The 14,671-nt window shown below is 41.9% G+C and overlaps 1 protein-coding gene across 1 annotated transcript; it reads right to left on the minus strand.

The window, feature by feature from the left end:
- Positions 1 to 2,011: 2,011 nt before the first annotated feature.
- frs3 (fibroblast growth factor receptor substrate 3) lies at positions 2,012 to 12,887 on the minus strand. The gene is made up of 7 exons (XM_080776877.1): positions 12,722 to 12,887; positions 11,500 to 11,628; positions 10,781 to 10,869; positions 10,451 to 10,637; positions 10,183 to 10,344; positions 9,462 to 9,583; positions 2,012 to 6,275 (listed from the first exon to the last, which is right to left on the minus strand). The coding sequence occupies exons 3-7, from the start codon at positions 10,844 to 10,846 to the stop codon at positions 4,965 to 4,967; spliced, it is 1,848 nt and encodes a 615-aa protein (XP_080633003.1). The 5' UTR covers positions 10,847 to 10,869; positions 11,500 to 11,628; positions 12,722 to 12,887; the 3' UTR covers positions 2,012 to 4,964.
- Between the last annotated feature and the right edge of the window lie 1,784 nt (positions 12,888 to 14,671).

The raw sequence follows: 14,671 nt of genomic DNA on the forward strand, positions 1-14,671 counted from the left end.
TTAAGAGTTGAGATAGTTTCAATATTTTAACAGATATGTATTTTATCATGTGATTATGAAAGTTGTACTATGAGCTGTTGAACAGTCATGTACATGATATTGAATTATTGATGATAATGATGAGTTGTAGCTACATGGCACACCTACTGCTGACCATGTGTTGTATTATTTACATTAAGTGATGAATATGGACATGTTAATTAGTGAGCTGGAGCTATTTCTTCTATTTCTTCTACTGCTTTCTTTGGTGGTGAACATTATATTCTGTAATGATGCAATTGTAGTCTTTAGTTGCTGATTGTTACACAAATTGCTGTACTGAGAAATGTATGCTCTTTGAAAGGTTTTACATATTTTCAGCTGTGTAAGGCAGAAAAACAACAAACAATTAAATAAAAGGTTAAAGTTATTTATTCATTCATAAGCCCTGTGAGAGGAAAGTGTTGAGAATCAAGATGTCATGTGTGCTGTTTTCCCTATTCAATACTTCTTATACTGTGTATAGCTGTCGGGTCCTTTGTACGAAAAGGTTACTTTTAAGAAAATGGAAATAAATAACCGGTGGATACAATGTAGCTCTTGTTAATGCTTTCAAACACAGACAGACTTAACCACTTCTAACCTGACATCACTATTTTGGGCATGTCATTATAGGTGGAAACTTTAAATCACAGACAACAAAAAGGCTAAAATAGCAGATCTACAACCTCACATGTTGTGAGGTTTCTACTTTTTAGCATATTTTGGGGGATACTGTCAAATGCCAAGTAGATCAGTAATTTATGGGGGGAAAACACACAGAAAATGAAATATGGAGAGACAAAGTTTCTGCCCGACAGCAATGATATATTTCAGCAATCACATTTTCATATTTAGTAACTTTCTGTCACACAGAATAGTGGATATTTTATTGCACCATTTAAATGATTGAATTATGTATGTTATGCTTGGTCGGCTCACTCAGTGTTTAACACTGATGATTTTGCTGTTCCCTTCTTTAAAAAACAAAAAACAAAACAAAATACATGGTTTCTGTAAATCTAAGTGTAATGCCATGTCATTTAAAGCCCATTTCCCAGTGTAAAGTCTATTTTATACTTTGTCAACACGGTTGTTAAACAGTATAAATTAGTCTTAATTATTTCACTAGGCTGCCTTCAGGAAGGCACAGTGAGAATCTAGATGGGCCTCAAGATAATGCTTATTGTTTTGACAGTTAACATATAGCAAGCCCTTTGGTTGAAAATCCCTTTTTAAATGAAGTTCAAGATTGAATGACAGGGAGCTAATCTTTGATATTTTCACACCTTGCCCTGTCAAACCAAACCTTCAGCAGCATGGCATATATATTAAGTAATTCTTAGCATCCCTAATCTAGGGCGAACAGTTGGTGAAAATAGTAGATCTACAAGCTCACAACACGTCATGCATGACATTATATGAACTTATGGACTGGCTATATTTGACAAAGATATTTGGTGTTGAGTGAAAACAGGAGGGGGCCTAGAATAGAGCCCTGTATGAAGTATTTAGTTTAGTAATAATGATACATCTATGTGTAGTTTGTGTAAACGTATCTATGATACAATCTATATATGACACAATCCATAATTTCACTGGGAAAGTACAAATTAACTTGTAGTCACTGTTGTTATTTAACAAGGGTGAGGTCATTAATTAATTATTATAAAATTGTGAGAACTGTTTAAGACAGTAAGAGATTCTGATGAAACAGTTAATCAGCTTGAAAATTCTCCTTGTACATTACGAACTACAATATTATGAAATACCTATGGCACTGTTCAGGTGTGTGTTTAAGCATATACACTTATACAGCGTCACACACAATCAATAAACAGGTTGACCTATTCTTCTTTCTCATCTAATGATGAAATATGAATCATGAACAAACTGATTCAAATAAGAGGCCATCAAGCCTAATTTATAATCCATAGTATGACGGTGTCACTTTCCAACACTTGTTGGCATGCGACCCCACGTGCCGCGGAGGATAAATTAAGCAATAAACAATAAACACATAGCTCTTTAGACTTCTAGTCAAATGTTCACACTTCACAGTCATAAACTGAATTCAAAACAACAGAGCTATAAACTATTCATTAATTATTGCAAAATGTAAAGACCCTTAGGCCTATTCGGACAAACAAAAAGTTTAACTATTGTTAACGTTATGCCAAAATAAAAGTAGGCTATTAACTTCAAAAGATAACTGTCAGATGAAAGTAGATTCATGTATGTGGCTTTTATTTTTACCTTTAGAGACAAAAGTTGTTGCAGTCAGTCCATAGTTACACATTAGCGCAAGTATTGTATAGCAGTGAATAAAAATCCTTCCTTTGTACGAAATGTTGTCCAATTTCATGACCCATTGATATCACCATACTACATTGTATCTAAATTACATCTGAATGAACTTGGCTGCATTGAAAGATCAGTGTAGGGCAAAGATATTTGAAAGCCAATAACAAGACATTTGTGGTCATGTTGATAGTTCACAAACATAAAGCTATAATTATCATAAACACTAATCTCGCTTTACTTCATTGTCACCTAAAGCTAATCTTGATCAATACTTGTGCTGATGTGACAGTGGAAGGGCTGATTTTCCAGGTAGATTTTCCTGCGCATGGCTAAATCTAGTCTATTTCAGTTGAAATGTTAAGGTGATGTAAAGATGAGGATTGAACTATAGACCATATGCACACGGCGGCCATCTTGCCATTAAGTTAATCAACTGCAAATGCAAAATGCCAACATGGCTGCCATGTGAATATGGTGTGGTGGAACTGAGGTCAAGTTACTTCACCTTATCAGACACCAGTTTGTAATGTATACAAGGCTTCATGTTTGTAGTCTACCAGAGAGACATCTAATACTATTGTCTTTTTTTTCTTTCCTTTTTACAGTTCAGAGATACAGATCTCAAAAGAACACAACACTGCTAGCTCTAATACCAAGCAACAACACAAAAGATCTGATATGGCATAGGCTCCAACACATGATATTTAATCATGACAAGTAGCTTACATAAGCTACTGTTATATACATGTAGCAGCATAATACCACTGTAGCTGTGATTACCAGACCACAACATTGCCATTCTTATATCTCTCTCCAAAATGGCTGTCTATGTGGATGAGGTGGAATGTGTCAAATCTCTCCTTTCAATCTTCACTTATCCTCAAAGATTCATTCAGGAGTTATGTAGCCCGACCTTCAGGTCCCATTGACGTTGAGAATAACTGCCTTATGGTTATCTACACCTCCTAATGGCACATATGATTTTATTCAACATACAGTTAGCAGTTCAGTTTTGGCACTTTAAATATAAATTACTTTCTTTCTTTCTTAATTAAGCACAGTTATAACAGTAATAACCAGTATCCAGTGGCAATGTAATGTGAAGCTTTGGTCTCCATATTACCAACTGGATTACAAACAGCTGGTTATCACATTTTAAACAAAAAATATTACAAACACCTAACTGAACAAATTAATGAATAAATAAATACAAAATCAAATAAATAAATATAGCTAAATAAATATCAAAGGCTGATTAAAAAGCCTCACTGCATGACTCTGCAACATACTTGATTTAGTACCTTTTATAGACCTTCTCAATCTGATAATTCACTAATTATAGAATCAGTACATTGTATATGAGGTTATAGCTTAATGCCACTATTTGAGGTTTTTATAAAAATCTGCATAAAAGCATAAAACAATGTACTATCCACAATGGTAACAAACAATGTCAATGAAATGTTTGGCCAGTGGCCACACATGTCTGGTCGAATTAATCTGACCTGTGGACCTAAAAGAACAGGAGTAGCAGGATAATTTCAGTGGTCAAGTGTAAAAAGTGCAATGTGACAATCGTCACAGGTTTCTAAATAGTAAACCATATGGATTTCCTACTCGTGTGGAATGATATGTAGAAGGTGTGAACAATAATGTCCTGCTTTCACATTTCTCCCATGCAGATGAAAGGGAGAATAAGCTAATTTAAACCATGTGTGCTAAATGTTTTGTTGTTTGATAAGGACACGGTTAACTTCAAATGTCACATTTGTTTATAATGCTATTTAATTTAAATGTTCTATTGTGCTGAATGTTTCAATTTGGGTTGGACTAAACTATTCTTATGATAATGTACCATTCCATAGGACTGTGTGCAAAACGCTCTGTGTAGACATATAGTAAAAAATACCAACTCTTTCCTACCAACCACAATGGTAGAATTAGGTGCGTGCAAAATGAGGTATGAATATTGGCCGATACCTTGGAGGAACCATTAACCATTCTTCATTCTAACAACTGTTCGAAGGCCAAATAACGAGAAATGGTTACAATTTAGACTCTTAGAATTATTAAAGATTAACTGGAGTGTAATTAAATTAAGAGGAAACTTCCTGGATGTACTGTAGCATGTTACCAACTGAAGAGTGGAAATAAATAGCTGGAACCAACATACCTATGAATGAAAATGGGTTGAATAATTTAAAATTAGCTAACAAAGCATAGAAATAACTGCCTCCACTGACAAACAATGAGGCTTTAAGTTACTTTCAGCTTGAAGGTCAAATTTCAACTAATGTAACAGTGTATATATAGGGTTTAATCTGGAATCCAGCAAAGAGTATAGTTACAGTTACCACTGCAGGTTACTCAAAAGAGCTTCACACCACATCCAATAAATAACACGCAATAAAATGGCAATTTCTCCTAACTCCTAACTTTCTAGAGCCTCTGTGATTCCTTTTATATGCACAGATACGTTTCAGTACGTACTGTTATTCAGCCTGACAGTCGAATGAATGGATGACAGTGAAGGGTCCAGTGTGCTAAAATGAGGATAAGCCTGTCCCATCAAGCTCTACATCCTCACCTCTATTTACCTCTTTATTTGCTGTCTTCATCTTTCCTCTTCACCTTAACACCTTTTACAGAGGCAGGTCTGTGCTGTTGTGGCGAGTCTTTCTGGAAGTCCCATCGTCCCTGGGAAGAGCTTTCTGCAGATTGGACATGGCGGCTGTCTTCTTCAGGTCGATGACTGCGTAGAACTCACTGCGCCGGGGTGCCTGCGGCTGGCCACATTTCTGGATTGGGAGGCGCTGGTGCTGTGGCTGGGACTGGGCACCGGGGGCGCTGCTGAGGGCCGGGCATGGTGGCTCTCCCTCTATATCCACCTGGATGTAATTCAGCTGCCGCGACGGAGGCATGTGGCCGTGCTCGCAGCCTCCGACCCCGGCCCCCGATCGTCTGCGGAAATCAAAGTTAAATATTCGCCCCCCTTTGTCCGACTGACATGACTGGGGGTGCGGGGGGCAGGCGTGTCGCAGCCGGGGGGGCTGCACCTGTTCAGTGTTGACATAGTCCTGCAGGGCGTCTCGGTGGATGCCCCGGCTCTCCTGGTGGTACCCGTTGGGTGTCCCCGGTCCTTCTGAGAACTCGTACTCGTCAAAGTCTTCCTCCTCTTCCTCGTACTCTTCCTCGTCCTGCTCGTCATCCTCGTCGTCCTGCTCGTCGTCACGCTGCAGAGCGCTGTACTCCCACACGGGAGGCAGAGAGGGCAGGTTCTCGTAGTTGAGCAGAGTTGTCCGCCGGTGACCTCCGCCCAGGCCCCTCTCGCAGGGGTAGCCCTGTGAGGGCAGGGACGAGGGGCCGTGGGGGTGCGAGAGGGAGAGCGAGTGGCTGTCCCCTGTGCTGCTGCTGCTACTTGAACCCACCGACTGGGACACACTGCTGGGACTCAGCCTCTGCTTGCGGCTGCCCCTCAGGCCGTTGATGTTTTCATAGGTGAGCTGGCTGCCCTGGCAGCCCTCTGCAGGGTGCTCGTGACCCGGATGCCGGTGCATGAGGTGGTGGAAGTGATGATAGGAGTGAGAGTTGCACATGTGCAGCGGGGGCTTGTCTCCTTCCGTCTCTGAGCCGGTTGCGCCCTCTACAGGCTGAAGGCCATGGGCATTGTGTGCATGCCTCTCCCTTTCCCGCTCCATTAGATGGCGCTGTGCTGGAGTAGGGCCCAGCATGAATTTAACCTCCTGCAAGGAGGGCTGCAAGAACACCTGAGGATCTTTGCGCTCCTCCAGGGGGCAGCAGCGCATGTTTGACTGGATTCCTTGCCCCCCAACAGGCATGGCCCCCCGTGCTGTCTCTGGGAAAGAGCTGGGATGCACCTCGGGCAGTGAGTGCACACAGTGACGCATAGAAAGATCCCCTTCCATACTAACAGTATTCACGTACGTGTGGGTCTATTAGGAAAGAGAAACACATTGTACATTAGAGCTAATCAATCGGGACCTCAGACCGCCATGGTGATATCAGTTTGAGTTCAGTTCAGTGAGTTCACAGTATTGGTTGCATTTACGATGAAAACTTGCATTTCCTGTCAGTCTGTCAGTCAATCCGTCACCCCACGCCTCCATATATGGTCACGCATCGTGACATCACGTCTAGTCACCCAAGTCTCCATATTTTATATGGTCATGCATCGTGACATCACATCTCCATATATGGTCACACATCGTGACATCACGTCTCCATATATAACCACGCATATGTCAGTCTGACATCATCAAACCCTCTACACTCAAGACACAGTGTACAGGGTTTGATGAGGTCAGATCAACATATGGAATATCAGAACAGGTCAGCTCCATATATGGAGATCTATGGGTGGCAGCGGGGGCAGTGTCTTGAGTGTACAGGGTTTTTCGGGCCTGTTGAGAACTCTAGTTTTTGCCGGCTACCGGGCGCAGCTGCACTAATAACTTTGGGGCGGGCCCGTCTAGAGTTTGAATGGACAGGTATCAGTCAAAAGGGAGACATCGAAGAGGGAGGATGGATGTTGAAGGAATAAGGATCAACATATGGAATGTCAGAACAGGTCAGGTCCATGGGTTTCCAGAAGTTTGAGGTCAGATGTGGAGTTGCTGGACAATATTGATGACATCAGGGATAGGACTGACGGGAAATGCCCGTTTTCAACAAAGATGTGGACAGTTTTTCTCTTTAGTGGAGAAGGGCAAAGTGGTGTACTTAATCTCCGAGGCAACACTTAAGACAGCTGACAAGAACAGGGAGAACGACTATGAAATTATATTGAACAACAAGAGTACTGTAATAACATCGTAAAAATCCCCACGCAGCACTTTGACTTCGTACCCATCAGTGACCTACAGAACATGGACCAGAGAGCCATTATTAATGTGATTGGAGTGTGCAGGAATGCTGGGGACGTGTCACGGATCATGACTAAAATGGGCAGAGAAGTCTCGAAGAGAGACATCAACCTAATGGACGAGAGCTGTAAAGAGGTGAGCGTTACCCTGTGGGGAGAGCAGGCAGAGAAGTTTGATGCTTCTTCTCAACCAGTGGTGTCATGGTGAATATTTTTCTGGTACCACGGAACGTCAAACTCGTGCATGTGCACATCACACCATGCACACAGAACAGTATTGTTAAATAGTGTATGAGAGTTTTAGACACACAAACTCAAAAGTAGACTTAGAATAATCAGACAAACTTCTTTACTGCACACTAGCGAAACAAAAAAGTTTGTTTTGGACGAATGAATCTGTTCTTTGATGGAGAAGGGGGCATTCTTCTTGTGTGCAGAACAACAACACACAGCAGCAGTAGCCTACTGGAGCCATAGCCTACTGCTGTAAGTGTGCATGCTTATCGTATAGGGCCTATAGGCTACGTGCGCTCAGGTATAAACAGTTAAAGCTGTTGTTATGCAAAGTAGTCTCCATTTTAATTCGGCACGGTACTTGATAATAGAGGGGAGGGCCAGGGGCACCAGTAAACCTAGACCACTGGGTACTTGTTGCATCTTGGAAAGGGTCTGTCTGCAGACTGCAGATAGTAGCCTGGTGAAACCACTCCCCCTGCTGGACAACATTTGCATTCTGCCAGAAGGGAGAGTCTGGTCTCTCTCGGACAGAGACGATGTACTCCGGACCAATTCTGGTCGGAGCGATATGCGGCCATATGCGGCAGCTAGAGGCGGGATCAACGCGAGACTGATGACATATTGAAGCTGTACAAATGTAAACACAACCTAACAAGACTATAACTCGAAATGATTATGGAGATATCACATTTTTTGTCCTGCTGCTTCCGGTTCATCGTTTCTGAGCCCAGATGCAGGCAGGAGGAGGGAACTTGTGAACTCAATACTGCCGCAATCTGGCAGAGTCAGACAAACTTTGGAGGCCGATCTCTGTCAGTGTCGTTCACCTCAATGATGATGGTCAACCCAGAAATATTGCAGGTGTGTAAACTTAAAGCATGATAAAAAAGGGAAAACCTCGAAGGTCAAAACCCTGACACACAGTAACGTAATCAACGCCAAGTGGAAAAGCTTGGGCAAGATGAATAATGCGCCCCAGGGACAGAAATAATGGTGGATTACTACATGGTTCATATCGACCATATTGTGACCGTCTCATGACAACTGCATATACAAGGCATGTCCCAGTGCAAACTGCAACAAGAAACTTGTAGAACTGAACAGTAGAAAATACTGCTCTTCCAAATGCAACAAAACCTTTCCAGACTTTAAATACTGAAGACTTTTGTACTGAAGATCAAAATAGAAGACTCTAAGGACGAACTATGCTTGACATGCTTTTAGAAAACCGCTGAGGTCCTGCTGGGTCACAACAGTCACTGGCAAAACTCAGAGACACTGATGGGCTGCATTTCAAAACGTCATTCAAAAAGTAACCTCTACCAGTCATGTCTTTATAAACAGTGTCAAGCTGGAGACATACGGTAACAATCATGTGGAAACAACAGTAATGGAAATCCGACCAGTGGTTAGCAGTGACGATGAAGAATAGAGTTCTCAACAGGGCCGGAAATTAAGGTCTGACTCTACCTTTGCCCTAACTGGAGTGGACCAACGCCCCGCCTGGCCTTACTAATTAGCACACATTTTACAACCTACCCGGCTAAAAATTTTGAACAAATCCATATATGTGAAAACGTGAATTTAAAAAAAATTGTATTGATTGTATTAGGGCCTAATACAATCCCTGTTATGCCCATATATGGAGATCCCAAGTTGGTACAACACATGGATCTCCATATGTGGAGCTGACTATCATCACCTGAATCTCTATATATGAAGATCAAGACACCGACCTCATCAAACCCGTGCATGATTTGACGTACTAGATCTGCATATATGAGCCGGCCAGCAGCTCTACATCTGACCTCACTGACACCAGATTAATAGTTTAACTCGTGCTTCTCAACTGTGCCGTATTAAGAAGCTGTTGTTTCAGCACTAACTTCTCACCCTCAGGCGTCTTACTGGTGATATAGACTAGAGGAGGATAGGTGGTCCTTTACCATATTCATACGGTGGCCATTTTGGTCGTGAGTGTGAGATCAAAATGGGTATATGGTCAACTGAGCTCCCCTACCTGGTCTTCCAAGCCCATGAGGCTGAGGCCATGGTCGTCAGCAAGGGAGGGTTGGGAGGAGTCGCCTCTGATTGGATAACCAGGGTAGCCATTGGGAAAGCCCTGGACAGGGAATCCTGGAGCTGTAAACAGATTTTTGTCGTGACACAGTGAGACATTAACTCATCCATCGCTTTTAAGAAGTGCCAAAAAGTCCCTAAGCGCCAGTCTCTATACATTTTTTTATTTTATTTTCATTTTAATTTTTTTGTTAAAAAAAAAAAAAAAAAAAAAAAAAACTTTTTTTTTTTTTTAATTTTTTTTCAATGTTAAACACGTCTGAAAAAGACGATAAAGGCGTCGTTGGCGCTGCTGGAGTTGCTAAAAAATCAGTCAATTCAGTCCTTGGCAGACGTTGAGTTAAGGGACATTGCACCGTTTGCACGTGTGTGTCTGTATAAATGGTAAATAGTGCATTTACTGTATATAGCGCCTTTATCCAAGGCGCTTTACAGAGATTGTGCATTACATTCACCCATTCACACACACATTCATACACCGATTGCAGCGGAAACCATGCAAGGCACCAACTAGCACATCGGGAGCAATTAGGGGTTAACTGTCTTGCTCAAGGACACTTCGACAGTAACTCTGGGGGAGCCTGGGTTCGAACTGGCAACCTTACGGTTACCATCCAGGCACTCTACCCCTGAGCCACCGCACAGTGTGTGTATGTACTCACTGTTGGGAGTCTGCGGTGTGCGTGGCATGTCCATCTCTGGTGTGTGACCACCACGGCTCATCATCATTGACTCTTCCACTACATTAATGCTATTGCACTGCATTAGCTCCTGGAGCAGGTTGAATATCTCCTCAGCTCGAGAACACTTGAATGCAAATATTCCTGGGTGAAAAAAGCAATCCAACAATGTGGATTCAATAACTTTGCACATTCAGTATGATTGAAGCAGATTGACCAGGCATGTATTTAGAGAAACTTGATGACCTACCCTGCCCAGTTTGACAGCGGCGACCGCTCTCAAAAGAAAAGAGGTTAGAGTCATAGCCGTAGCGTCGCAAGCAAAGATAGGGCCATCGGATGGCATCCCTTTTGCGTGTGTGTAGGATGAGCTCTGTCTGCGTGAGCTCCATGGTTCCAGAACCCAACTCATTGCCCTCATCATCCACATTAGTGACCTAGCAAGAGGTCAAATAAAAGTCATATAGTTGTTGCTCTTTCGAAGCGGTAACTTTGGAGGGTGGGAGGGGTAACATACTCTTCTTAGAAATAATGACTACTAAATTAATGAACGAAACACGACAGTTTGGGGTATGGGTACCTTGAATTTGGTGAGATGGTTGTCTCGGATGGGGTCTCTGTATAGACAGCTCCAACAGCTCCCCATAGCTTCAGCAGACCAGCTGAAACCTGTTGATGCAATGAAGCAACGCATGAAAGCAGGCATTGATTTTCTTTAAGTTGATGGACTTAATTGCGAATGCAGTGAGCACTTACTATGAGACCTAGCAGATCATGTCTGTGTGTGTGTCTGTCCCGCTATACGTCCAAATATGGAGTGTGTTGCATCAGCAATCACTCAGCTCCATATATGGGCACAAAAGGGGCCAGGTCCACATATACAGTAACAGCGGGACAGACACACAGACAGACAGACAGACAGACATGATCTGCAGGGTCTCAGCTGCGTTCGCTTCCCGCGTTTGCGCGTCTTACTGGTATACTGTATCAAACACAAGCAACATTCAATCATACACTTGCAGTGGTTCCCAAACTTTTCAGGTCGAGAAACAAAAGAGAGATTAGACGTTTGCACGGCACCCAAACTAGTGAAAACAGCAGTTGCAAGCTTGTAGATTGGATATTTTCACTACATCTTAATTATTATTTTTATTTATGGAATTTCTTACATTTGTTTGTTTGTTTGTTTTTTATGGGAAAAGGAAATGGGATTTTTACTCGAGTGGTGAGTCGTGACCCACAAATGGGTCCTGGCCCACTGCTTTGGAGAACATGCAATGTTACATGCAAAGTTCTTACTCAGTCCAGGCCATCAGTGGAGAGAGATTCAAGCCTCAATCCCAGGATCGTCTACTGGGCATCATCATTGTAAAACACAAGCCAGTTGGGTGGTTTAACATCTTCAAGAGAAACATCATCTTCTCCCTCCTAAAATGGATAAAGCTACTTACAGTAAATACACACAGCACAGGTGTAAGAATTCTAACACATGTTAGAATTTAGGAATGAAGAAAGACATCTCATTGATTGAACAGATACAAATTAGTTCCCTTTTAGGTTGCCTCGTAGAATTACATGTAAAAATATACCCCTCCCTCATAGTTTCTATCAAAAGCTAACTGTATTATTTACCCTCTGATATGTTTAAAAATAATAAAATAATGATATGAAAAAACTTCTCACATAAAATGTTACAATAACTGCAGCCACAATCACAGCCAGTTGTGAATAAAGGTCCTTATTTGACCATCTCAAACTATATGCTTCAAAATAGTGACCATGTGATAAATATGATGACAATGTTTTTGTCATTACAATATGTATAGGCTATACATTGATTGATTGATTGATGTTTATTGACAATGTTTACAGCATGTACAGAAAAATCATATATATATATATATATATATATAAACATTTTGGACACATCTGTGATCTGTCCAGCATGGCATGCTGTATAGCACAGGAAACACAAGACAAAACAAATAATGCTCACATATGGCTGTGTTTTCTGTTCAATTTAGTGTGTTATTATCTGGAAATAGGCTACAATATTTTCGGAACAACACCGCGTGTGTTCTCTAATCCAGGCCTATAGCCTATATCTGGTTGATTTAAGATGCCAGGCAACCAGTGACTCTATAGCCTGGTTTTGATTCAAGAGCGAGCAATCTTGAATCAGAACCAGCAGGCTAAGAGCTAGGCTACATGACAGTCATACACACACTTGTCATATATCATGGAACGGTAACAGGCACATCTTTATTCATCTAGGCTTTTAGAAATAGACAAATCGTAGCCTTTTGCTCAATTAGCCAAGACGACGCAAAATCCAGAAGAAGCCGACGGCGCTCAAATCAATTTGAAGTGCACAAAATATGTCACAGCTATGCGATTAAGCATCTATGCACAATGCATCAACACAATGTAGCCATTATGTTCCAATGGTTAGTGGATACAATAGCGCGAACATTTAGCAGTTAAAGGGAAACTGAGGAAAGAGCGATCATTTGCTACTCACATGTTGGCACGGATTGTTATTAGCCCTAGTAGCCTACGAAATAAGCATTGAGACGGCAAATGATTACCGGCGCTGGCTGCAGCTGTTAATGGCATATGGCACTTGCACAGAAGAAAAGCAAATAAAAAAAATCTAGTGGCAGCAATAAAATGTTTTTTTTTCTCCTCTTTTTTTCTTTCTTGTTTTTCCCCCTCTCTCCCCTTACGCCCCCCTACTGCAGCGCGGGCCTCCCAGTGACATTTCCCCACCAACGGGGTGAGAGTTCACAGTCAGACAACGAGTGTTTTTTGTTTTTTTCCCTGTTTTTTTTTTTTGGGGGGGGGGGGGGGGGGGGGGGGGTTGTTACTGGGAAAGGTGTGACTGGGACTGGCATAGGATGGAGCATATTACGAATAATGCAATACGAATTAATCCAGTGGTTTTATTTGTAGGGCAGGCCTATAACATTTCCCTTTATTGGAAATTTAGCAAAGAAAAGGGAAAAAGTATATTGCATTAATACCGGTAGTCACACCTGGACACAAGTCTCTTGGCACGTACACCATGTAGCCTACTAGTTTGTAGACCAATTAATTAATCAATGGATCATTTTTAGGCTATTTATTGTTTATTATACGGATCTATTCTTCCTGGGGTTCACACATGAATGCTTCCATCATCTGACTAACCTCTCTCATCCGAAGGGTGCACTGACCATGAGGTGTTCTCATCATATGATGCACCGCCTTCTTTTGAGGAATTGTGGCTGCGTAGGGTCACTTATTATTCTTAAATAGGTTTACTTTTTTTCTTTGTACATTTTTGTTTCTCAGATTTTGTGTGTGATATGCAATGATGAATGTCCCCTATTGTTTCCTTCAAACATTGCCCAACTCCACCAGGCAGTGTCTCCATCAGAAACAGTCTGGGACCATATTTGTGCACATATAACACACACTCAACAAAAAGGCTATATGAGATCATGTCTATGTGACCCTTTTATCATTTTTTATTCTGTAGCATGTGTTTTTAAACTGAATGGGTGATCTCATTTCACTGTTATTTCTGATTGTGTTGACAGGATCAGTTGTAAATTAGGTCTAGATATTATCTAGGTATTAGGTGTTTGTAAAGATGATTTTAAAATGACAATGGTAACAACTGAGGAGGTACTTAAGAAACTGAGTGCCCTCCAACCCCACAAGGCCACTGGCCATGACAATATTCCCTCCAAATTTCTCAGAGACTCAGCCATTTCCATAGCTCCAGTCATCACCCACATAGTTAACCTCTCCATCAAACAAGGACAGGTCCCCAGAGACTTTAAACTGGCCAAAGTAACCCCCCTGTACAAAAAAGGGAGCAAATTAGAACCCGGCAACTACCACCCTATTTCTATTCTAAGCTCCATCTCGAAAGTGATGGAAAAAATAGTCTATGAACAGGTTGAAAAGTATCTTGCCACTAATAAATTGTTGTACGAGTTCCAATCTGGTTTCAGAACATCCCACTCCACTGACACATGCCTTCTCTATTTGAGCGACCACATCAAACACGAGGTGGATGCTGGAAAATACTGCGGCATGGTCATGCTGGACCTCCAAAAGGCTTTTGACACCGTGAACCACTCCATACTGGTTAACAAGCTTAAAGCTATTGGTTTTGATAGCACATCAGTGAGCTGGATGCAATCCTACCTGGAGGGGAGAGAACAGATGGTGGAAGTGAACGGAACACTGTCCCCCCCCCTCCCAGTGAGCTGTGGCGTCCCACAAGGAAGCATACTAGGGCCTTTACTGTTCCTAATATATGTAAACGACATGACTTCAGCTTGTGACTGCAACTTGTTCCTGTTCGCAGACGACTCAGCACTGCTGGTCTCGGACAGGAACAAACTGCAGGTTGAAAAGACCCTCAGCTCTGAACTCGGTAGAATCTGCACCTGGCTCGCTGATAACAAACTATCCTTAC

Source organism: Protomyctophum bolini (assembly GCF_963924005.1).
Source record: "Protomyctophum bolini genome assembly, chromosome: 2".
NCBI lineage: Eukaryota > Metazoa > Chordata > Actinopteri > Myctophiformes > Myctophidae > Protomyctophum > Protomyctophum bolini.